Below are 26,107 nucleotides of genomic sequence, written 5' to 3' on the forward strand. Positions count from 1 at the left end.
ATAAGCATCACAGCCTCCAAAAGAAAGCCCATCATTTAATTTTTGAGATTTGTTCGTGCTGTATAATTCTGGTTGGCCTGGAATTTAGTATAATAGCCCAGGCTGGCCACAAACTCATGATCCTCTCCATAACCTTCCTAGTGCAGGAATTATAGGTATGTACCACTATGCCTAGTAACTCATCTCCATTTATTCATTAGTTAACACACAATCTTCAGCATTAACCTTATAGGTTTCCTTTTTATTTACCATGCATCTACAAAGGAACCCCCTTCACCACTCAATGGTGACTCCAAGAGCAGCTCAAAAAGCCAATGAAGCTTCCGGGGATCTCTGCTTTCCTGTGTTAAAGATATAAATTAATAATTAGGCAAAAGAATTAATTCTGTAAGCCAGTTATATTACAAGTAAATATGCAAGAAACAGCCAAACTAAAATTGCTAAGTTAAATACAAATTTAGTTATCATTCATTACTTGTGTTAACACTGAGAAAAATAGTCAACTTAAATAGAAGCACATGAACAATAGGCACAGTTGGCATTAATAACAAGTATAACTACTACACAGCTTTTACTATGTGTAAACTACATTTCCCAAAACAGGGTTTGATGTGTAGATGTTAAAATGCATTACTATATCAGAATAGAAATCAGAACTAGAGTTATATAGTCAAAGGCTGCTAAGAAGGCTGAAAAGCACCATTTTTAATTATGAATGACCTGTCAAGATTCCATGGGGAACACAGATTCCGATACATTTTGAAAGCAGAGTGGCCCATAAGGGGAACAAGCAGAAAGTGTGCTTACACAGGATGTGGCTATACAGGTTCCCCAGTCATTGTATGTCTCCACTGTCATGTTGGACAGCGCTGTTCTCAGCAGTGGGCAGAGGAGTTCCCAAAGCTTCTCCACCTTCTCAAAGTAAAACATAGAAAAGTTAGTGGCAGGCATCATTATGAAAACAGCTCCTCCTAGAAATACACACACACAAACAGGACAGGACTTTGTAAACCACACAATAGGGGATCTTACTATGTTACAATTCGTGTATATAAATTATATGTATATAAATTACATATGACCTATAGGATATAGTTCAATTTCTCATAATATTCAGAAAAGAGGGAAAATTTTATACAGTTCCTTATAAAATTGTTATAAACAAACAAGCAAGCAAACAATTGTTGAATAACATAATTATCACACTGGGCAAAAGGAAACCTGAGTAGGAAGCATGGATGTTACAAAATGACACAAGAATTCACAAGTGAGATCTTCAATTCAAATGTTGATGATCAAGGACTGAATTTGTGGTTTCTAAAGTCCAATGAGCACACAAATCACACTGTCATCTTGAAAAGACAGACTATAATTAATCTCAACTGAGAATTTCCTTTTCTAACAACCTCACATGCAATGAACACACTGCATAGTCATTCACTTTGGTTTTAAAACAACAAATAGGGAGGATAAAAGGCACCAGACACAGATTTTGGTAAAAAATGTGTTTTGGAAAATGGCTAATTTGAGAGTAGCTCCAATAAGAGAATGACAAGGATATCTGTGTTGTGTATAAATCTCCTTTTTTGAAAGAAATCCGTTTTCTGGGTTCTGTTTTCTCTTAAGATTTTATTTAAGTTGGGTGTGGTGGTACACACCTTTAGTCCCAGCACAATGTTCATGTATCCCTGGCTAGCCTCAAACTTTCAATGTAGCAGAGGATGTCTTTGAATTTTTGATCTTTTTGTTTAACACCTCCAGAATGCTTGGATTTTAGGCCCATATTATCAAGTGTTAGGATCCAACAAAGGGCTTTGTGCTTTATAAAACACATCTCCAGGCTCCATTTTTGGCACATTTTATGGAGTTGAACTTGTCATATTTCAGGAAGCATTATCATAAATGTGAGGTAGCCCAGGCTGGCCTTCTAGTATGTGGTGAATAAATAAACTACAAAACCCAAAAGGAAACAAAACAAAACCCACCACAGATGGATCACATCATCACCTTCTCAAATGTCCAATGCTTAGAACCTCTGATTAAACCTGCTATAATTTCTGCAACACATCTCTGGGTACTTTCATGAGAATCTGCAACCAAACGTTCTAAATGGGGCTTCAGAACAGGCAGAAAAGCATCATCAAAATTTCTAAATACACCCTATAAAAACAAGGAAAAATTTAATTCAGTATTGAAATGGCTATTATCTTGATAAATAAGTTTGCAATTATTGTCTACACTATTCTCCCCATTAGAATTTAAATTCTTTAATGTCAGTTACAATAGTAAGAACACTGCAACTTTATATTAAAATACACTTTTGCTTCTAGTGCTAATAATTTTAAAGGTTACCTTAAAAAGCCACAGTAAATATTTTCATATTTAACTTCAGTTCCACTTTAGATAATAGGTTAAATTCAAATTTTAATCAAATATTTGAAACTTAGGAGCCCATAAAATTATGAAAAGGGTACGTAAAACACAATTACCTTAAAGAGGCAGAAACGCCGGGGACTAAACTTATCTCTTCCTTTTCTGTCTTCTAAAGATAGAAAAGTAATTAACTGCTCGACAAACTTGGGGTCAGAAAAACGATCATACACAATCTGCTCTGCCTACGAATTTGAAAAAAAGAACAATGTTCAGGGTTTAAAACCAACTTAAGAGCACACAATTCTGATAAAGCTAAAATAGCATTTTAAGACTATATTAACTAGATGGCTATAATCTTGTTCTCAACAATTTTCAATAACCAAAGAAATTACAGTACTTTCTAGAACCAGAATAATAAATGGAACTAGATGCAAAACTAAAATGCAACTCTAAGAATATTAAGTTTGTTCTCTTCCTCAGGTGTGGATGTTATTTCTCATATTATCAATTAAAAACAAAAATGTTTGCTCAGCTTGGGAATTATATAATTGCCAGCTGTGTGCAATTATAAAAACTTTCTAAATGTATACCAAATTCCAACAAACTGTTTCCATCTTTGTATAACACAAAGAAAGGCTGTTCAGAATCAGTAAACTTAAAACAGTGACTTGAAGAAAACTTAGCTTTTAAGATAATTGTATTTCAAATGATAATGAGGTATGTTCAATAAGGAATAAAATTTTGGTTCATTTTTGTGACCCACCCTTCCTTCCTTCCTTCCTTCCTTCCTTTCCTCTGTCCCTCCCTTTCCTTTCCTTTCCTTTCCTTTCCTTTCCTTTCCTTTCCTTTCCTTTCTCCTTTCCTTTCCCTCTCCCCTCCCTTCCCTTCCCTTCCCTCCCCTTCCCTTTTGTTGACTATAGGCTGTCTTGTTCTATAGTCCAGACTGGTCTTGAACTCACAGCAGTCCTCTTGTAACAGCACTGAGTGCAGACATTGCACACACACACTTAGCTTAACTAAAATGTTTAAAATCTTTAAAAAGACTTTAAAAATCTTTAAAAGACGAAAATCTAGATGTTTGGGCTGGAGAGAAGGCTAAGTGGTAAGAACGGCACTATTTTTTTCCTGACAACCTTCATTATTCTCAGCATCCATGTAACTATAGTTCCAGGAGGATCTAACTCCTCTTATCCCATGGACACTTATAGCCAGGTGCACACACTCATATATAGGTATGCATAATTAAAAAACAATAAAAATGAATCTTAAAAAAATCTAAATACCGAGTTTACAGTGAGATCCGACTATCCTGCAAAACCTTCTCAAGTTCCAGCTCAGCCCTTGTCCTCTTCCACCAACTATTGGCCAGAGGTGAGTCTGGGCCCAATCAGGGCTGCCTGTCCCCTACAACCTCTTTTCCCCCATCCCGTGCCCGAACTCCCTGGGTTGGTCCCTGATCCTGCTGCTCCTGTCTCCAGTCCCCATCCAGAGCACCCTTGGAGCACTGATACACCCCCACCCATCCCCACCACCAGCCTATTCCCCCCTACCCTGTGCCCTACCCCACCCAAGGTCCTGCTGCTCTGGATGAGCACTAGGACAGAGGGTAGAGCCAACAATCCACCCTACTTCGGAGGCTTCTCGGAGCAACTCTGAACAAAGGAGACCTGACTATACACTCAGGACCACCCATAATTTCCACCTGCTTGGTCTCTGACCCCGCCTCCACTCCTCTGCTGGAGTCCCGGGCCGCTCCCAGAGATCCGCCTATCTCTGCGGGTCCACTCTGAGATCCTGCAGGCAAGATCCTTGACCCCCAAATCCGGGCCTCTGCCAAAGAAAGAGGTCCCAGCTGGAGAGATTCAGTTTCCAGTGAGATCAGACTATCCTGCAAAACCTTCTCAAGTTCCAGCTCAGCCCTTGCCCTCTTCGCCAGCTATTGGCCAGAGGACCACTGTGAGCACCTGCTGGCATCTTTTTCTGGATCCTCATTTTTGACCCCATCCCTGGATCCCTGTCTGCGGAGAAACCTCTTAGAGAGCTTGGACCACACAGAGCTACAGATATTAAATCTCAGACCCACATAAGCACATCGGAGAAGTACCATAGAGAGAGGGGGAGACCCCACCAACACCTACTGGAAGAAGCTATGGGAAGAAGGCAATACAAGAGAACACCTAACAACAGAAAGACAAGCATGACACCACCAGAATCTAGGGAATCTACACCAACTAGAATGGAACACAACAACAAAGCAGAGGAAGCAGAAGGGTACGACTTAAAAATTACCATCATAAAAATGAGAGAGGCCCTCAAAGAAGATGTGAGAAAATCCCTTAAAGAAATGGAAGAAAAAACACACAAAAAAGTAGAAGAAATGAACAAATTCCTTAAGGAAAGTACAGAAAGCCAAGACAAAACAATTAAGCAGGTGAAGGAAACAGTTCAAGGCTTGAAAACTGAAATAGAGAAAATAAAGGCAACACAAACTGAAGGAATGCTGGAAATTGAAAAGATGGGCAAATGGGCAACTATGGACACAAGCATAACCAACAAAATTCAAGAGATCAAAGAGAGAATCTCAGGCACAGAAAATAAACTAGAAGAAATAGATTCCTCGACCAAAGAAAATCATAAATCCAACAAATCCTTAACACAAAACATGCAGGAAATATGGGACACCATGAAAAGGCCAAACCAAAGAATAATAGGCATAGAGGAAGGTGAGGAAGCCCAGCTCAAAGGTGCCGAAAACATATTCAACAAAATCATCGAGGAAAACTTTCCAAATCTGAAGAAGGACATGCCCATGAAAGTACAAGAAGCATACCAAACCCCAAATAGGCTGGACCAAAGAAAAAAGACCCCTCGACATATAATAATCAAAACACCTAGCATACAGAATAAAGAACGAATATTAAGAGCGGTGAAGGAAAATGGCCAGATAACATATAAAGGCAGACCTATCAAAATTACACCTGACTTCTCCATGGAAACCTTCAAGGCCAGAAGGTCCTGGATAGATGTTCTACAAGTATTAAGAGAACACAGATGCCAGCCTAGGCTACTATATCTAGCAAAACTCTGAATTACTATAGATGAAGAAAACAAGATATTTAATGACAAAACCAGATTTTCCCAATAAGTATCCACAAATCCACAAATAGAAAGTATTGGAAGGAAAACTGCAACCCAAGGAAGGTAACTATGCCCACAAAAATGTAGGCAAAAGAAAATCCAACTAAACCAGAAACCAAGGGTAAAGCAGAAAAAATATTTTCACAATACCACTGCCAACAACAAACCTAAGACAAACAAACATCATCAATCAATGGTCCTTACTCACCCTCAACATTAATGGTCTTAACTCACCTCTAAAAAGACACAGGATAACAGAATGGATATGAAGACAGAATCCATCTTTCTGCTGCATACAAGAAATAAATCTAAGTTTCAAAGATAGACATTACCTCATGGTAAAGGGTTGGGAAAAGATTTTCCAATCAAATGGAACCAAGAAGCAAGCAGGCGTGGCTATCCTAATATCTAACAAGTTAGACTTCAAACCAAAATTAATGAAAAGAGATGCAGACGGTCATTTCGTATTCATCCCAGGAGAAATCGATCAATACAAAGTCTCAGTTCTGAACATCTATGCCCCTAATACAAAGTCACCCACATTCGTAAAAGAAACACTACTAAAACTCAAAGCTCATATAAAACCTCACACACTTATAGTGGGAGACTTCAATACACGGCTCTCAACACTAGACAGGACCACAAATCAGAAACTCAACAAAGAAACAAAAGAACTAACAGAAGTTATGTCTCAACTGGGGTTAACAGACATCTATAGAACATTCCATCCAAAGACAAAAGAATATATCTTCTTCTCTGCTCCACATGGAACCTTCTCTAAAATCGACCACATATTAGGTGGCATAACAAACCTCAATAGATACAAGAGAATAGGAATAGTCCCCTGTATCTTATCGGACCACCATGCTTTAAAAGTGGAATTCAACAACAACACAAATAGGAGAAAACCTGCAAACTCATGGAAACTGAACAATGTGCAATTGCACCACTCCTGGGTCAAAGAAGAAATAAAGAAAGAAATTAAGGACTTTCTAATATTCAACGAGAATGAGGATACAACATACCCGAACTTATGGGACACCTTGAAAGCAGTGCTAAGAGGGAAGTTCATTGTACTAAGTGCCCATATGAAGAAAACAGAGGATAGTCACATAAGAGAATTAACAGCCCAACTGAAAACCTTAGAACAGAGAGAAGTGAATTCACCCCGCAGGAGTAGACGCCAGGAAATAATCAACTTGAGGGCTGAAATCAACAAAATAGAAACCAGGAAAACAATAAAAAAAAAAAAAAAAAAAAAAAAAAAAAAATCAATGCAATGAAGAGTTGTTTTTTTTTTTTTTTTTGAGAAAATCAACAAGATAGACAAACCTTTATCCAAATTAATGAAAAAACAGAGAGAGACCATGCAAATTAATTAACAAAATCAGAAACAAAACGGGGAACATAACAACAGACACAGAGGAAATCCAGACAATTTTCAGGTCATACTTTGAAAATCTGTATTCCACAAAAATTGAAAATTCAAAGGAAATGGACAAGTTTCTGGATAACTATCACTTACCAAATTTAAATCAAGAACAAACAACTTAAATAGACCTATAACCCGCAATGAAATAGAAGCAGTCATGGAAAGCCTTCCAACCAAAAAACGTCCAGGGCCAGATGGATTCAGTGCAGAATTCTACCAGACATTCAAGGAAGAACTAATACCACTACACCTCAAACTGTTCCACAAGATAGAAACAGAAGGTTCATTGCCAAACTCTTTTTATGAGGCCACAATAACCTTGGTACCCAAACCACACAAAGACACAACTAAGAAAGAAAACTACAGACCAATATACCTGATGAACATCGATGCAAAAATACTCAATAAAAAATACTGGCAAACCGAATTCAAGAATACATCAGAGAAATCATCCACTATGACCAAGTAGGCTTCATACCTGGATGCAGGGATGGTTTAACATACGAAAATCTATCAACGTGATCCACCATATAAACAAACAGAAAAAGAAAAACCATATGATTATCTCCATAGATGCAGAAAAAGCCTTCGACAAAATTCAACACCCTTTCATGTTAAAAGTCTTGGAGAGGTCAGGGATAACAGGAACATACCTAAACATAATAAGAGCAATATACAGCAAACCAACTCCCAACATCAAACTGAATGGAGACAAACTTAAGCCAATTCCTCTAAAATCAGGAACAAGACAAGGCTGTCCTCTCTCTTCATATCTCTTCAATATCGTACTAGAAGTTCTAGCTAATGCAATAAGACAACAGAAGGAGATCAAGGGGATCCAAATTGGAAAGGAAGAAGTCAAACTGTCTCTATTTGCAGATGATATGATAGTTTACATAAGCGACCCAATAAACTCTACCAGGGAACTCCTACAGCTGATAAACACATTCAGCAAACTAGCAGGATATAAGATAAACTCAAAAAAATCAGTAGCCCTAGACAAAGAGGCAGAGAAAGAAATCAGAGAAACATCACCCTTTACAATAGCCACAAGCAACATAAAGTATCTTGGTGTAACACTTACCAAACAAGTAAAAGACCTATATAATGAGAACTTTGTGACTCTAAAGAAAGAAATTAAAGAAGATACCAGAAAATGGAAAGATCTCCAATGTTCTTGGACAGGTAGGCAATCTTGCCAAAAGCAATGTACAAATTCAATGCAATCCCCATTAAAATCCCTTACCATTAAAATCCCTTACAGCATCCCTTACCAGCAGGGAGTAGTTTGGAAAGAACAACGCCCAAATTCCCAAATATTGTGTATAAATGTTTGTTTTCATTTAATTGGACTTTGTTATATAAAATAATAAAAAAAATCTAAACATCTATTTCCCAAGAAGCCATGATTTATATACAATGGAAACCTAAGTTACTTAGTATCTTTGCTCAAGAGTCCTGTATCATCCAGAAATAACACAAGAAACCAGCTATAAGGACCAGTACCCAATGGAGTGCTGAGCACAGTAGTTAACATGAGGGCAAGTCTGGAAATGTTGCTAACAGTGTCAACTAGCATCTGAGTGATGGGACAACAGTATACATTTCACCTATATTTATGCTATGTGGTACTATACTGAAACACTAGAATGGGACTACAAACACACACACACACACACACACACACACACACACACAAACACACACACAAACACACAAAATGGAGCTAAATCAGTAGCCAAGATGCAATTAAAAGTTAAAACCGCAATGAAATGAATGCTTACCTCGGTCATATCCTCCCTGCTTCTGCCAAGCTTAGGCTGCTCTTCTACACCAGCATAAACAACCATATTCCTATACAGTAAGAGTTTATATTAACAACATGGAAGGAAATGATATAGCTTCTAGAGCAAATGTTAAGAGGCACTTTTAATGAACTCTGACTAAAATGTAGTTTAGGGAGATGAGTAAATTATAACAGTCTCTGCTTTAAAAGTCTACAGATTCTCATGCCCTGGTAACATAAATTGGACTCAACAATGAAAGCCAAGTGCTTCTGGATTAGACAGGTGTGTTAACATTAGGAGCACAATTTAGAACAGCTGTTAAGAACTCTCTTAACATTAGCAAAAACTCAGACTATAGAAGTGGGAAGAAATAAAGCACCGCATTGGCAGGAGCAAAAGAATGCCAGGAAGAAAAAAGGAGAAGACCTTTAAGCAACTCTGAACCTAGAATCTAATCTAACAAAACAAAGTTTACCAAAATGAAAAGGATGTTTAGTGATGATGTTGGGGGTAAACTGTGACTTACTTTGGCCAACTATAGTATCCCCAATGAGTTTTTTCAACAAAGCAACTTGATTCCCATTCTTTTTTTGTTCTTGGTAGGTTTTTGCTATCATAATGTAACCAATGATTATCAGGTCTATCACCAGCAAGAATTTTGGTGGGCTTAGGACATCCACCTAAAGAAAAGGAATTCAGATTCAATCAATTTGAAAACATTAATTCAGTAGCTCTTCTAGACTTTGAATAAGCAAAGTTACTATTTTATTTTATTTATTTACTTTTAAAGCAGGGTCTGGCCTTCAACTCAGAGATCCACCTGCCTCTGCTTCCAAAGTATTGGTATGAAAGTTATGGAACACCATGCCCTGACTAAAAAAGAAAAACATGTTTATTTTGTGTGTGTGTGTACACGCATGCGCATGAGCCTGAGGTTAGAGGTCATCCGTGCAGCAAGACTCACAAGCAGTTGTAGGCTGCCTAGGGTGGGTGCTAGGAACAAAACTTGGTTCTTGTGCAAAACCAATAGCGAGCCATCTCTCTAGACCTGCCAACTCCTAACAAGAAATCACTTATTACTATCATCTCAGCCCACAAAGGACTATGTAGATGGCTCAGCAGGTAGAGGTACTTGCCACCAAGCCTGAGTTCTAATGCCCTGATCCACACGTTGAAGAGAGAAAACTGACTCCTCCAGTTGTCTTTTCTCCACATACATACCATAGTATATATGCAACCACATGTGCAAATAAGCAAGGGAAAAAAGGACTAGCTAGGAATTATAGTGTTGACAGAGCATGGAAGGTCCTGGACCCAATCCTCAGCCCTAAGAAAGTGGGGAGGGAGCCTGAAGTAGAGCATGGGGTTTACTCTGAACTACTGAGGAAAAGATGGGATGGATTCAGAATTGATATCTGTTAGAATAGGATGTACTAAAATTAAAAGGATTTTATTAAACATTTTGACTCTGAATTAGTTTTGTTTTTTAAAATTATATATAAAGTGCTCTGTAGAAATGCCTGCATGCCAGAAGAAGGCACTAGATATCATTATAGATAGATGTGAGCCACCATATGGGTGCTGTGAATTGAACTCAGAACCTCTGGAAGAGAAGCCAGTGCTCTTAACCTTTGAGCCATCTCTCCAGCCTGGTTCTGAATTAATTTCAGACTTACAGAGCTTAAGGAATTTCAAATTTACATTATTCTTTACTTACAGACCTCATATTTTACACATTACCATGTACATACTTTAATATATTCTCTCTCCCTACACACACATTTATTGGAGTTTTATGAGAAATTGTTCACATAATGTCTCCACAATCCTATAGTACAGAGTACAGAAGTACTTCCTAAGAATGTTCTTTTGTATATCAAAACACAATTTCTCAGAAATAAAAAAAATTAACATTGATTCTATGTCATTAATTTTATCAACACAATGTTCTGAAGTATTTGTCACTTATCCAAATGCATGTCCTTTTTATCTGTGGAGTACAGTGTAATCCACAATTAAAATATTACATTAAAGGAGACTAATGATGTGACAACTAAATGCAATATTTTAATATTAGATCAATCATTTATTAATGGGAAAAGTGTCCTTTTGAAAAATTCTGAGAAGCCAGATAGTGGTAGGCAGGTGGATGTCTGAATTTGAGGCCAGCCTGGTCTACAGAGTGAGTTCCAGGACAGCTTCAAAACAAACCAAGCAAACAAATAAATCAAAAGAAAAAAATATTTCTGAGAACATAGTAAGAAAAGTAGAAAAATCAACCCTGCTTTTAATTTTCCTGCCCAAAGAGAAATATTGAATGGATTACGTTACAACAACTTGGGCTGACTTTTGAATTCCGGATTTTCCTACATCTACTTCCAAACTTCTGGAATTAAAGCCCTGTGCTACTACTCTTAGCCTCTGTGAATATTCCAGGAAATATTGAAAAGTTCTGTTATTTATCTGGGGTATTACTTACTGATTTCATAAGGGTTGATGGTCAGCTTTTTGTGAGTTCTCTTTAGCTGCTTGAGAATACCAGCAACAGCTGAGATAGCCATCTACAAACAGGTTAACACATCTACATCAATATTTTGAAATCTCTTACAACATGCTGTACTGCAATAGAAACTGATTCTACTTCTTTCAAAAATACTTCCTCGCAAAAGGAGTCCTTGATAGGAGTGTAAACTCATACAGACTCTATGGAAATCAGTGTTGCAGTTTCTCAAAGACTTAAAAAATAGAACTTTCACCTGACCGCACTCTCCTAGTACTTCCAAAGTGTTGGGAACCAGCAGTCTTCTGACCCCGTCCCCGATGATGGGGGGGGGGGCAGATGCTCATGGCCAAGTCTTCTTACCTGGCTGGCAGGGGACTCATTTACTCATGTGCAAGTTTCCCTTTTAAAGCAAGCGCACCAAGTGCGCCTTCCTTTTGCTCTTTTTCTCTCTCCCTTGTTCTCTTTCTCTTCTCTCTCTCTCCCCTGCTTTCAGTAGGCTACCAGCTACTGCCTTTTCTCTCCCCTCTATCAATAAACTCCACATGGGTGCCGAGTCTCGTGTTTGTGTTTCTTAGGCAATAATTGTAGCAAAAGAACAACACAAGGACTCCAAATTCTACCTCAGAGATACCTGTACAACTCTGTTCAATGGTGATCTACTAGCAGAGCAAGAAAATGGATGAGCCTAGATGTCCATCAACAGACAGATAATGAAAATGTGCCATATATACACACACAATGAAATCATACTCAACCATAAACAGAAAAATAACATTTGCAAATGGATATGGAAATTATAGAAAATGAAGTATCCCAGACGTAGAAAAAACAAACATCACATGCTTTCTCTCACGCACAGATCCCAGCTTCTACTTCACATACAAGCTTTTTGACAGTGAGTATGGGTATATAGAGGTCATGAAACTAGAAAGGCCATACGAGAGGAGAAAAGCCTATAAAGAAGTGGAGAGAATGAGAGAATACTGAAGACTTGAAAGTGGATAGGGGAACACCAAGTCAAAAGTTACTGGTAAAATCACTTGCTTTGCATGTTATTAAAGAAAATTAAGTTTAGGATTTGTTGAGATAGCTTGACAAATACAAGTACTTATTGCACAAGCTTAATGACCTGAGTTCAATCCTCTCCTCAAAACCTGCAGTGGAAGTAGAAAATCATCTCTGACCTTTACATGTGTCCTGTAGTGGAGCATGTGGGTGTTTGTGTATACAGACACACAAATTTAAAAAGTTTTAAATTAAAATTTAAGTAATAAAAAATTATACTGTCCGTCTGCCGGCACTGATGGGAGAAGCATAATCATTCCACTAGGAATGATTTAATAGCACACCTAAACCCTTGAGCCTTATGCTAGTCTCTGTTGAAAGAACTGTCCTTTGTTGGATCAATACCATTGTGTTTGTGTCAGCCTCTGGGTCTTTTAATTGGCTTTCTTCTAGAAATAGACAAGGCCAGCTCATTTCTAATATTTTCAGAGAGAGAGAGAGAGAGAGAGTGAGGAAAATAAAAAAGAGTTGAACTCCTTAGATTCACCCCCTTCCTTGCAACATAGCTTTTCAAAATTTTAAAAGTCAAACTTTCCTTTCAGTTTATAAGCTTATTCTATGCTATAGCTTGTTATAAGCTTATTCTTTGTTATACATTGTTAAAATGTAAAATGCTTGATTATGCCTCTGAGTATTTATTGAACAAAGTATTGCCTCTAAGCAAACAGAATAATTTGAAGATTGAGGTAAATATTTTCAAAATCAGCACAGTAACCAAAATAAAATGTATACCTTTCGAACAACGATTGCATCATGGTTGAGATTTTCAACAAAAAAACGTATGGCACGAAGAGGTAACACTCTGTCATCCCTTAGGAGTAGAGACAGAAGCCCAATGCCTATATGCTCAAATTTCCAAGGCCTGTAGGTTGAGATAGGGAGGTGGGTAGTGAGAGAATACATACAAATCACAGTACCATTAAAAATCACTTACAATTAAGATCTGTTTTGAAACTTTTTCTTTGCTTTGTAACCTTAGCCTCCTGAAAGCTAGGATCACAGGTATGTGAAATCCTGCTCTGCTCTATTTTTGAAACGTAATTTTAAGATTCTTAAGAATAAAAACAGGCCTACAGAAGAACACTGACCCTACCAATACCCTAAACCTCCCCATGTCCCCCACTTAGTCTTCTAACACAAAAAAAAAAGATTCCATTACTACAATAATTCATTTTTCCATGAAAAATGATCCCTAAAGTAGTTAAGACAAATGTTTTCATTATTTAAATAACAAAACATTTTTTAAGAAAAAACTTTATACTCACAAATTTCTTTGCTCCACACCATCTAGTAAAGTATTTACCAAACTTTCATAGTTCCTTTTAAAAAAAATTCAGATAAGATATGATTTTATTATATTACTAAGGCAAATATTAAATAATGTAATATAAATTTAAATTCTGGTTTAATTCACCCTCCTCTTACACTTCATTTGACCAAACTAAAAGTAAGGGAGAAGAGGAGATGCTAGATATAATGAACCACCAAATTGTTTCTTTTCTCTTAATCCTCTTAGGTTTTTGAGGTAAAGTCTCAAACTCCAGGTTAGCCTTAAACTCCCAATCCCCTGTTTCAGTGCAAAAAGGACTAGTATTACAAATATGACCAGCAAACTTTTCCTGAGTGTTCCAAAGTAAACAAAAATTATTAAGTAGCAATCTGAGTGAACAGTGCTCTGTCTGTATGGTGTATGCTGACTATCTGTAATCAATTAAGCAGGTTATGGGAGATCAGTATTCACAGAAAGAGATTTTAAAACAAATATGAGGGTTGTAGTTGATATCCATATTCAATTACCTTGTGGCATCGGCATTCTTTTCCTGCTGGCGCTTCTGTCCTTCTTTAATTTTTTCTGGGCTAAGCAGTGTCTGACAAATAGAAGGATTCTTTGATTGTTCAAGTAATTCTGCTATTGCAGCACATGGCTTTGGAATCTTATTAAAAAAGAAAAAAAAAATAGAGTCGTGACATATACTATAATGTGGACTATTTAATTAAAATAAACAAGGCCACTTGCTACCAAGCCTGATGACCTGAGTTCAAGTCTTGGAACACTATATGGGTAGATGCAGAGAACTGATTCCCATAATTTGTTCCCTGATCTCTACATTGCACTGGTGTGTGCAAACACATCTACACAAAAATAAATGTAATGATAATGCTTTCAGTCCACGGACTGAACTCAGGTGATCAGGTTTGGTGAAAAGCACCTTTTCCATTTTCCGTACCAGTGGTTTGGGAATTTCATCTTGAGTTACTATGATTATTAATTTTTAAAGAATAATCTACCTGGGTCTGGCAGTGCAAGCCTGTAATCAGAGCATTCAGGAGATGAAGGCAGGAGGGTCAAGAATTCAAGGCCAGCCTGGACTACAGAACACCAATATACTTGGGGGTAGGAGTGGGGGGAACCAATCCTAATCCAAGGACAGTCTCAAAGAGCAAGGGATGCATTTATAGCCATAGTTATAATCCTGGTCATTAGGATGCAAATCAATCAATTCCAGCAAAGAAAGAACTAAGCTATCATCACCTTTCTGTCCATCATGTTGCACTATGGAAGTAAGGATGCACCAGCTTCTCAGATGGTCAAAAAAGGTGACTCATGCATGTAATCCCAGCATGTGGGAGGTTAAAGCAGGACTGCTACAAGTTTGAGGTTAGCATAGAATACAGAGAGAGTCACTAACTTTTTTATTTAAATGATGCCCTATCTCTATTTGAGAACCAGTGAAATTTCCTTCTCATTCATCAAAAAACATCTAATTTTAATATTCTGCACGATAAGTTATGAATATAGCTAATGGCAAATCTAAACAAACAAACAAAAAACAAACCAAAACAAAAAAAATACAAAAACAAAACCACCATGACTGAGCATGGTAGGTCATGTCTGAATTCCAGCATAAAAGAAGCATAGTATTGTGGGATATTTTGAATTCACTCTAATACTCCTGAGACAAGTTTACTTTGAATCAGAGAGCAGAACTAGCTATTAGCTGACCAAAATTAGCCATACAGGCTTTGGAGTAATGAGGACATATAGAAAGATACAGGATGTGGTAGGAAAAGGGTTTATAAAGATTTTTGGCCTTTTTGGATGGATGAAGGCCAGAGAAGAAGCCACTGGTCACTTCTCCACCGTTTCTCTGATCAATAGATTTCTTGCCCCAGTATCTGACTCCTAAGTTTTTATTGATAAAGAATACTTAACATAGTGAGTTCAAGACCTGCCTGCTCTACAAAGCAGGTGCCAGGACAGTCAGAGGAGAGGGAAAAGAGAGAAGGGAAAGTGAGGGGAGGTAAGGGAGGAAAATGCAATGGAGGCATATATGGAACAATGGAAAACACAGCAATGTTAACTGTTGTAGCCTCTTGGGAGAAATGACTCTTTCCCACATCACTTCAATTTGGTGTTCCAACCCTGTTATCTACAATAATTATCACTACAAAGCATTAGATTATAAGAGAAAGTAATGTTTTTTAAAAAATTTTAACAAGCCAAAATATTAGTAAAGAAAAAAGGGAAAGACATGGAAAATAAAGTCAGAATTTCCAGTAAAATATGCATGAACAAATAAATGGTTTGCTTACTGTGAAGTCCAAGCCAATTGTTTCATATTGTCTATGAATCTTTTCTGCAAGGTCATCAAATAGTCTCACTATTGATGGCTTTTCCAGTGACATTGCTTGGCTAAGCCCTGAAAAAACAAGTGCTGGCCAAGTCTGCACAATACAGTCCCAATCGTGAAGGTTTGCCAGACACACGCCACTATGATTTCCAAGCAGACAATATAAGGCACCCTATGAGAACAACAATTTACATGGAAAATTAAGAGGCATGATGGAGCCCAACATGTGTTTGAATTTTTACATTGATTATATACACACAGTTGATTTTCAAATCATTCATATCCTTCATTGTTTTTAAAAACTTGAACATGAAATTTAACCAAGTGGCATTCATTATCATTTTTTTCCTAAGTCATTTAATAGAGGATTTGCTACTAGGCAATATAAAAAGCTAAGAATTTTTGTAAGAATACAGATTCTACTCTTATTTTCCTCAAGTATAATAATGACCTTGGAATGTACTAAGAAGTACTTTTAGGGCCTACAGTTTGAAATAATTTATCAAATAACAGCTAAGACCAAGTTGCTAAATGTGTTACTAAACATGTGAAAGCTCAGTTACTCAGAAGAGGTGGAAAGAAGGGCTGGAGGATGGATATGATGAGATACATTATACACAGGTATGAAATTGTCAAATTTAAAATATCTTTTTTTTTATCATGTATATATATATATATATATACACACACTTCTTATTTTTTCTCATTTTACATATCAATCCCAGTTCCCTCTCCCTCCCTCTCTGGCTCCCTGACCCCCCCTCCCATTCAACCCCCCCCCACTCCCATTCCACAGGGAGGGTGATGCCTTCCAGGAGGGATCATCAAAATCTGTCAAGTCTTTTGGAGTAGGGACTAGGCCTCCCTCCTGCCTCTAGGTTAAGGGAGTATCCCTCCATGGGGAATGTACTCTTTTCCTGCACCAGGGATACATCCTGGTTTCATTGTCAGAAGTCCCTCAGACTGCCCAGTCCTTCTAACTGAGAACCACATTCAGGGGGTATGAGTCGGTCCAATGGTGGTTTCCCAGCTATCAGTCTGGGGGTCCAAGAGCTCCCCCTTGCTCAGGTCAGGTGTCTCTGTGGGTTTCTGTAGCCTGATCTTGACCCCATTTTCTTATCACTCCTCCCTCTCTGCAATTGGATTCCAGGAGTTTGGCTCAGTGTTTGGCTGTGGGTATCTGCTTCTGTTTCCATCAGCTACTAGATGAGGGCTCTATGATAGCATATAAGTTAGTTATTAATCTCATTATCAGGGAAGGGCATTTAAGGTAGCCTGTCCACTGTTGCTCAGATTGTTAGTTGGGGTCATCCTTGTAGGTCTTTGGACATTTCTCTAGAGTCAGTTTTCTCTTCAAATCTATAATGGCTCTCTCTCTCTCTCCCTCTCTCTCTCTCTCTCTCCATATATTCATCCCCCGACTCAATCTTCCTAGTCCCACATGTTCTCCTCCCCTTCTCTTTCTTCTAACTCTCTTTCCACTCACTGCCCTCCCCCCTACTCCCAATATGCTCAGGAAAATCTAATACTACATATTTTTTACTTACAAAATCTCCAACCAGATAATTCTGATGAAGCAGGGACATTTTCTCTTATTATCAAAAAGTGTTGGCACTTCCAGAACACTCAATTTTAGATTTGGATCCGAAGTTGGATTGTTACCCACTGCATAAGCTAGTCCTCTTTACAGGCTCTATATATAGTCAATGCTAACTTTCACCCCTCTAGTGATGCCCATATAAAACATTCCTAGCAAGATTGACCAATATATGATCAGATGAGGCAGGACTTCCAGAAAGAATACCTGGCACTGGGGAAGAAGTCAGCCACCAGAGAATAAAAAAGAAATGGCAGGTCATTTGGTATCAGTCCCAAATACTAATCTCCAACACTGTGATGTGAAGATGTACAAACTATATAATATAAAAGAATATCTTGTTTTAATAAACCTTTAAAAATAACTAAGACTGGCTTACAACCTATTGAGCTGTGTCTTACAAATTAACTTCAAGGAACATGCTTAGTACTTATCTTACTCCTCTTCAGAAAGTGGGCATTGGTATCTTCTTCCAAAAGGTGTCTTTATTGCCTTCTGTGACTATTCCTCTCTTGTCATGGTAGCTTAGTCAGCTTTGCTGTTTTTGACCTCTAATTTTTCATTTTGTTCAGGCCTGCTTTAAACTCTTGGGTCAAGGGGATCTCCTACATGCCCTATAACTACTTAAACAATCCATAATTAAGTGATGGAAACTCCCATATTTTAGCCCCCTTTTATTTAGCCATCAAGCCCTAACTCTTTTCTATCCTTAATATCTCTCAATCAACTTACTTACAAAGACCCTACTTCACCTGTAAAAATGTCTTTGTCTTCTTCCTTTTTCTGCTCTGATCAGTTGCTCAAAATGATTTTATATTTCTCTCTGTCCCTGGTCCTCCCTTCCCTGGTTGTATTACTCAGCTATTTTCCACAAGGTCTACACCCTGTATTGTCTCCATATCATTAATCAGAACAAAATGTTCTAGTATCTTAAACTGACATGCATTTTAAGATATTCGATAGAGCAAATATAACAAAATATTAAATGCAGAACCTGAATATCACATATATGGGTGTTTACTGTAGATATTAAAACAGAACCTATACCTTGAACTGCTGCTGGGTGACATCCTGTCTATCAGGTTGTAAAAACTCCAAAACCAAAGGGATGATATCTCTGCAACAGAAGTTATATGCTCCCAAAGCAGCAAAAAATGTTTGCTGAGCCTTGTTTCTGACCTGAGGAAAATTGACAATGATTTAATATGATGTCTAATGAAGCATAAAAAAACAAAGGACGATAATTTAGATGGTTTCCTAAAAAACAGAAAACACATACCCTAAAAAGTAAGCAAGCAAATGATTATTTAAAGGAAAATACTATCATATGCCTCTCTTTGATGAAAGGAAGTTGCATGGTCCTCAGGGGCATCAGTTTATAACACTGCTGAAAGCAAACAGCAGACACTCTAAGTCACTGTTGAGGAGCAGAGGTTTCTTTATGTCCATTCATAGGAAATTACCAAGATAGAAGGAACTAGTATACAGAAATCTTGTAATTTCTCTGTTCTATGTGCTAGTATGTAATCTTTGGTCCTATACTATATTAAGAGATAAACTACATGTTACATGCTAGTAACTCTCTGAAACCCAAGCATTAAATACAGTCATCCTAGGCTAGCCCTCAAAATTTCATAAATTAAATAGGAGAACCATTCTACCAGCATAATCTCTAAAATTTACAACAGAGAAATAATTTAAGGACATGGTGGTGCCTATGCCAGTGACCCCAGCACTTTGGAGATAGAGGCAGGTAAATTGAAGTTCAAGGCCAGTCTGTCTGGATAAATAGCAAGACCCTGTTGGAAGAAGCAATTATCCAGGCACAGTAGCATACTCCTTCAATCCCAGCAAAGGCAGGAGGATCCCTCGAGTTGAAGGCCAGCCTGATCTACAAAATAAGTTTCAGGACAATCAGGGCTACAGAGAAACCCTGTCTTGGAAAAAAAAGAGAGACGGAAGTGGGGCAATTATACTACCAACAAATGTTTTCCAATGGACATTATGGCAGAATTTGAATATATTTGAAATTTGAAAGCTATTTCCAATGGCATTGGGGTTGGGTGGTTGGGAGGGGCGGTCACTATTTTAGCTCTGGTTCTCTTGCTTTCTGGCTGTATGATTTTACATGAGGAATTTCTTAAACTTTACTGGGAAAACAGGGATATTTAGATTGCATGTAAAAAAATGAAAGTGTTGGAGACAGTAGAGCCTCACCTGACTGTATGAACTTGTTGATAATCGAAGAAGATCTCTGATCATATCTTGATGTATTCTTTTATACTCACAACCCTCAACAGTTAGTGTTCGCAACTTTAAAAAGAAATAATATAAATCAAGTCTCGAAAGTCCACTTAATTATGAAAAGCACTACAGCAAATTATTCATTTAGCATGCTGAATCAAAAGGTGATAATCTAGACACTTGCCTCATGCTGCAGCATCACTCTGTCAATTAGCAGTGCTCTGATATGTTGCTTTTTTCCATGGAGCTGGAAAACAAAATAGCAAATTTCTTAGTGTTTTCACTAAGTGACTTCAACAATGAGTTCCTAAATCCTCTAGTAAAAACTTACCTCAAAACAAGGACACAGCCAGGTAAGGCAGTGCATACTTTTAATCTTAGAGGCAGGTAGATCTCTGAGTGCCAGGTCACCCACGGCTACATAGATTGACCAAGATCCAAAACAAAATAAACCAACCAACTAACCAAACATACAAGCAAAAACCCAATAAAAACAATAACAAAAATGTCAACCCAAACCTAAACCAAGAAAATGGACATGGGGCAGAAAAAAATGGGTGAGGAGCAAATGCAACTGCCACACATGTCTGACCACTTAGGTTCAACTCCTGGGACCTACACGTACGAAAGAGAAAACTGACTTCTGCAAGTTGTTTTTTTAACTCTACTTTCATAGATGCATGGCCCCACACACAAACATATATAACAAAAAAATTACTTTTAATTGTTACAAATGATTATTCTTTATTACATTAGTAAAGTACTCCAATTTTACCTTTTGTCCAAACCTTCCAACTTGTATCTTAAAAGCTCTGATTCAGACTCTTTTCACCTAGATTCTAATTGTGTCAGAACATTTTAATATTCCTCTGTCCTAATTTTCAGTCAGGGGTGGTGGTTCATGCTTACAATACATATTATTTCTTTAGTGGATCTCCACTTCTGAATATAAAACCAAAGAACTTTCTTACAACAACACTATTGACCTAATTTACCCCCCCCCACCCCACACTCTTCTACAGCCTGCCATAGTTCCATCTCCTTTTCACATACTCTTCTATCTCCAGTATCTCGTACAAGTAACATAAAGGCATCTAGAAACAACTTCGGCACAGATCTATTAGGGAACACTGCTGGGAACAGCTCTGTTCTTTGGGTATTTTTCCTTCCATTTGCCTGAAGAGGTTTATACTGATTCTAATATCGGATAATGAAGTCAATACGAAATGACTATGGGAAAAAAAAATTTTTTTTCAAGTTTTTATAAGATAGCCTGAATGCTACTAAGCAAATCCCTGTATGGATACAGAGATGATCAAGGACAGTAATGAATGTTATCACTAAATAAAATACTTTTAACTAGGGCCTTACATATGCTAGGTAAGTGTTCTACGATTAAGCAATACTCCTAGCAAGTAAATATATTTCTTCGCTTAGGATCTGTTTTATCTGTGTCAAGCTTTTAGTCTACATACAATATTGTTTTCTTCCCCCTCAAAAAGTCTAATCCTATTGGGGGGAGGAAGAACATTGGTTTCATATATTATTCTTTTTTTTTTTTTTTTTTTTTTTTTTGAGACAGGGTTTCTCTGTGTTGCTTTGTAGACCAGGATAGCTTCAAACTCAGAGATCCACCTGCATGTTCTCCCAAATGCTGGGATTAAAGTCATGTACCAACAAAGATTGTCTCATGCAATATTCTTAAACTACTACTTTTACTTACAGGGCAAATTTCCTCTATAAACAATAATCCTCAAATCACCTTTTCAAAAACAATAGTTCAGAATTTCAGGTGAAAATACTGACCCGATTTTCCATTGATTTTTTTACTAAGTTAAAGCTTTTCCATCGGGAGTCAAATTCATGTTTATGAGATCCTTGGAATTGCAGAAGGTCTCCAATTATCTGTGTCAAAGAATTTCAACATTTATTCAGAAGTCACCAGTCAAGCCCAAGCACATTAACAATTATGGAGTAACTTCTACCTTTATGATGAGAAACAATGATTTGGTATCATCTTCTGAATTGTTAAGTATGTGGTCTAAAATAGGAGAAGAAAAAATTTTTTAGCCAACATCTTAAATTATTATAAACTCAAAACTGCTTCTAAAAGAGATTTAAAAAAAAAAAAAAAAAGTGGATAATCTTCCTATTTCTAAAAAGTGTTAAATAAAAGCACCCTTGCCACAAGTTGCTATCCTAAAGCTTAGGAATACAGGCAAGTTGCAGGCATGTATACTCACTAAGAAGTTTCCGTATGACACTAGCAATTGCTTCTCGGTGGTTCTCTCGGGATAGGTCTAGAGAGAGAGAAAGAGAGAGAGAGAGATCCTCATTTTATTTCAGTTTTTAACAATGGCTTGCCCTAAGATGCTTCTTAAGAGGTAAAGGGGAGGACAAATGGCTTTGCCTTAACAGTTAAATTAGCAGTTGAGGAGGAATGTTTAAAGCACCTAGGTTAGACATTGAGGCACACACCTGTAATATTAACACCCCAGAGAGTAAGATGGGGGATGGCACATGGCTCAAGACTAGACCGGTCTACAAAGCATGACTCTGTCTCCAATCACTCTATAGACAAATAAACAAACATATTGGGGCATGGTGATACATATCTGTAATCCCAGCATTTGGGAAGAAGAGGCAAGATAAAGGAGCAAAAGGCAAGATGGGGCCACATGAGATTGGTCTCAAATAACCAAAATAAAATGATTATTTATGAAACCTGTTGTCAAGAAAGTGGGGGAGAGATGGATCAGGGTTAAAAGCACTGGGTGCTCTTACAGAGGATCTGAGTTCAGTTCTCAACACCCACATGGTATCTCATAATCAGCTGTAACTCCAGCTCCAGGGGGTCTGAGACCTTCTGACCTCCATGGGAATGTTGCACACATATATACAGAAAACACTCATACACACAAAATAAAAAAATACATAACTTTATAAAGTGGGGGAGGGGAGAGAGAAAACACTGTTGTGAACATTTCAAAGTTCCTAGCTGCTAATTAGAAAGGCTTGAGATTCTTTAAAGTTACAGGTGATCCAAACCCAGCAGTTAACATTAGAAATTAATGTATAAATTAATTCTATTATTAACCCCGAGTAAGAAAATTTTACTGAGTTTCTATTGCAGACTGAAGTTTACATTAGTATAATAAGATATAGTTGGGGGTGGGGGCAGAGTGACTAGGGGTGTTGCTGGGAATTGTCCCTGAGCATCAGGCATATATGTGCTCCAGCACTGAAGATGATCTCAGATGTGTCACAAAATACTAATACAAAATTTAAGGGCTGGGGTGTCTCTTGGGTATGATTCCCCCAGCACTACTTCAAAAAACTAAATTGAATTAAACTAGCTGGATGAAAATTTACAAACACTATCAGAATCTAAAGACTACAATATTCCCATTCACATTAATGTATCATCCTAAAAGAATTGAAAGCATGGCTGGTGAAATGGCTTAGTTAATAAATGTCTTTTATGGAAAGTGGTAGCCTGGGCTTGAGCCTCAGAACCAACACAGAGGAAAGAGAATCAACTCCCATGACGATGGAATGTACACATACATACAAAAAATAAACAACTGTACTTCTAAGCTTAAAAAAGAGAATTAAAATATAAATACATAAACGAATGTTATACAGAAAAGCTTACCTCCGAACACATAAGCAATTTAATTTACTGAGCCAATTTCTGTTATTTACTGGCAATCCTTTAATAATTTCTAAATCCACAGGTAGAGACAGGCAGATCTCGATGAGTCTGAGGCCAGCCTGGGCTACATAATGAGATCCTGTTTCAGACAAAGAAAACAAACAAACAAACAAACAAATAAATACCTAGTTTCCTGAGAGAGAAAGAAAATGATTGCTGCATAATGAGTACATTTTATACACTACAAAGAACCTAAGAAAAATAAGTACAAAATGCCTCTATTCTAACTGTTAAAAAGAAGTTAAATGGCCTTTGCAGATTACTTCAGTTAATACTCACATACCATGTTCCAGTCCAGTATACAATTTTGTTTCCTCTAAGGACACCATACTTGGTACCCTGTTTAAAAACAAGAGAACATGCATTTACTAACAATATCAACACAAAAGGCCAAAGGAAAAAGTTTCACTGAAATAAAAACCAGGATAATGCCCTTGTAACAGATTGCTACTCTCCAGCCAGTACTTCAATTCTTTACTCTTGTGAAGATTAAAGCTGCTGTCTCAGTGGGAAGCACAGTAACTAACTTAAAGAAAATGTTCCTTCAGTACCTTCAAGGGGGAAAAAAAAAATCATCTCTCAATGGACATTATATTGATAACTGAATGTTCAAGTGGGAAAGCTTAAACTCGCTGGTAAGCATTTATTCACCTGCACAAGGAACATCCAGCTTCATAATTATATAATTATACTTTAAAACTCAGTTAACTTCTATTTCTGAAACATCTAATAGCACACATGGTTCTCTAAAGAACTTACTCTTTCTCTTTAAATCTGCAAATCTGCAAAATGGACTTTCCTAATACCAGAGTGGGATGGCATTTCTAAATGTATGTAGAAATACTAAATCTCAACTAAAGATCAGTCATAAGCCAGGAATAGTGGCTCATGCCTATAATCCCAATATTCTGGAGGCTGAGGGATCAGTATGAGTTCAAGGCCTGGCTGGAACTACATAGTGGTCTTAAGCCCAGGCTAAACTAAAAAAGTAAAACTATCTTTAAAAATACCAAAAACTTGCCCAAAAGAAATATGTCAGTACAACCAGACCCAGGTAGTTAAATTCAACAAATGGCTAAGAGTTACCTATAGATTTACAAGAACACATTTCATTGGAGAATAAGAATTTATATATCTGAATTTATATATACATATGCATGTATATATGTATCTTCAATGGAAGTCTTCCTCAATTTTCAAACTATAAGACTAGTTCAATGGCTATTTTAATAAAGAAAAGATACCTTCTGAGAGGTGGAACACAGGAACAAATGCAAGAGAACCACACAGTGAACAAATCCAACACAGGGCTACTTTATAATAAACGGAAACTGCAGTTACTACCTAACACTAATGAGCTTACAGCAGGTATAACAAGGAAGACCACTTTTAAATCAACATATTCCCATGGGTACCCCAGAAAGCAGCTCAATTCAAAGCATTATTCCCATCACAACATGCAACTTAAAAAATCCTGATCATAGCTAATGATTTCAAAGTGGTTAAGTGCCAGTTTCTCAGCTATGATGCTCACCATAATTCAGTGCCTAAGACAGCAAATCTCAGGACCAAACCTTAAGGACATAAGCAAGGAATGGCTCTTTTTCACTAATGTACTATACAAGATAGGTTAACATTTTATAGCATAAATCACTAATGCTTTTCTGATTATTTTCTAAAAGTTAGCTTTCTTCCTATATAGTTTCAACCTGTGGCAAAGCTTACAAATTTCAGCATTTTGTTAACTTTTTATGATCAGAAATAAATATGTATCCAAAAATCAAAGTCAGTAAAAAATAAGATGCCGTACCAATAAACTTAAAATTTCTACTAAAATTAGATCTTAATATTAAAGTGAAATGGAGTTATCACCACCTACTTGATAAATAACAGGAAAGTTGTTGTGGCTAGTTATGAGAACAGAAATCTTTTCAATGAGGATACAAATCTAACTAGTTGTCTAAAGTAAAAATATAACTTTACTCAAGTCATACACATAATATTAAGTGCTTCAGTCACACTAAGACTAAAAATCATTTCTGCAGCCAATTATTTTCCATAATTTTACTGTATCAAAAAAAAATACTATCAAAGAGATGCAGAGACAGCACCATCAATGACTTCTTGATGCACAAGCCCCAGGCTATGAGTTGAGACCCCAGCATCTAAGTAAAAGGCTGAATGTGATGGCACAGTGCTGGAAAAGGGAATGAACAAGACTCTCTTAGTCTGTTGTAGAAAAAGCAGCAAGCCCAGGTACAGTGAGAAAGCTTGTCTCAAAAGCTAAGGTGGAGAACAGTAGGGGAAGACATACAATAACAACCTCTGGCTTCCACATATGTACCACCCCCACCAGATACATATAATGCATATATTATATACACAAAGGCTTTTACTTAATAGTCTAGAGTGTTTCATATTACATATATTTCTAGCACTTGTAACATCAATCATATTTAAAAACAAATACCACCTGAAATACTTGAAGCTAACTTTTTAAATCTGTGTCAATTCTGAATTGCCTTTTTATCGCTTATCCTAATTAAACAAAAATAAAGCAACCTGAATTGTTTCATGGTGTGTAAGCTAATATCAAATGGAAGGGAATGGACCTACCTTAC

General features: G+C 37.2%; 1 protein-coding gene across 2 annotated transcripts in view; it reads right to left on the minus strand.

The window, feature by feature from the left end:
- Positions 1-26,107, minus strand: part of Psme4 (proteasome activator subunit 4) — a 117,134-nt gene that overhangs the window by 27,528 nt on the left and 63,499 nt on the right. For both annotated transcript variants that reach the window (XM_051178757.1, XM_051178756.1), the window contains 18 exons: positions 23,770-23,825; positions 22,015-22,071; positions 21,757-21,812; positions 21,578-21,676; positions 19,956-20,018; positions 19,745-19,840; positions 18,575-18,706; positions 15,893-16,102; positions 14,096-14,232; positions 13,564-13,617; positions 13,031-13,160; positions 11,210-11,291; positions 9,257-9,410; positions 8,728-8,797; positions 2,490-2,615; positions 2,008-2,160; positions 808-912; positions 250-341 (listed from right to left, as the gene is read on the minus strand). In XM_051178757.1, coding sequence (XP_051034714.1) covers positions 250-341; positions 808-912; positions 2,008-2,160; positions 2,490-2,615; positions 8,728-8,797; positions 9,257-9,410; positions 11,210-11,291; positions 13,031-13,160; positions 13,564-13,617; positions 14,096-14,232; positions 15,893-16,102; positions 18,575-18,706; positions 19,745-19,840; positions 19,956-20,018; positions 21,578-21,676; positions 21,757-21,812; positions 22,015-22,071; positions 23,770-23,825 — 1,872 coding nt within the window. The remainder of the gene's footprint in view (positions 1-249; positions 342-807; positions 913-2,007; positions 2,161-2,489; positions 2,616-8,727; positions 8,798-9,256; positions 9,411-11,209; positions 11,292-13,030; positions 13,161-13,563; positions 13,618-14,095; positions 14,233-15,892; positions 16,103-18,574; positions 18,707-19,744; positions 19,841-19,955; positions 20,019-21,577; positions 21,677-21,756; positions 21,813-22,014; positions 22,072-23,769; positions 23,826-26,107) is intronic.

This window comes from Phodopus roborovskii, unplaced genomic scaffold (assembly GCF_943737965.1).
Source record: "Phodopus roborovskii unplaced genomic scaffold, PHOROB, whole genome shotgun sequence".
In the NCBI taxonomy this organism is placed as follows: Eukaryota; Metazoa; Chordata; class Mammalia; order Rodentia; family Cricetidae; genus Phodopus; species Phodopus roborovskii.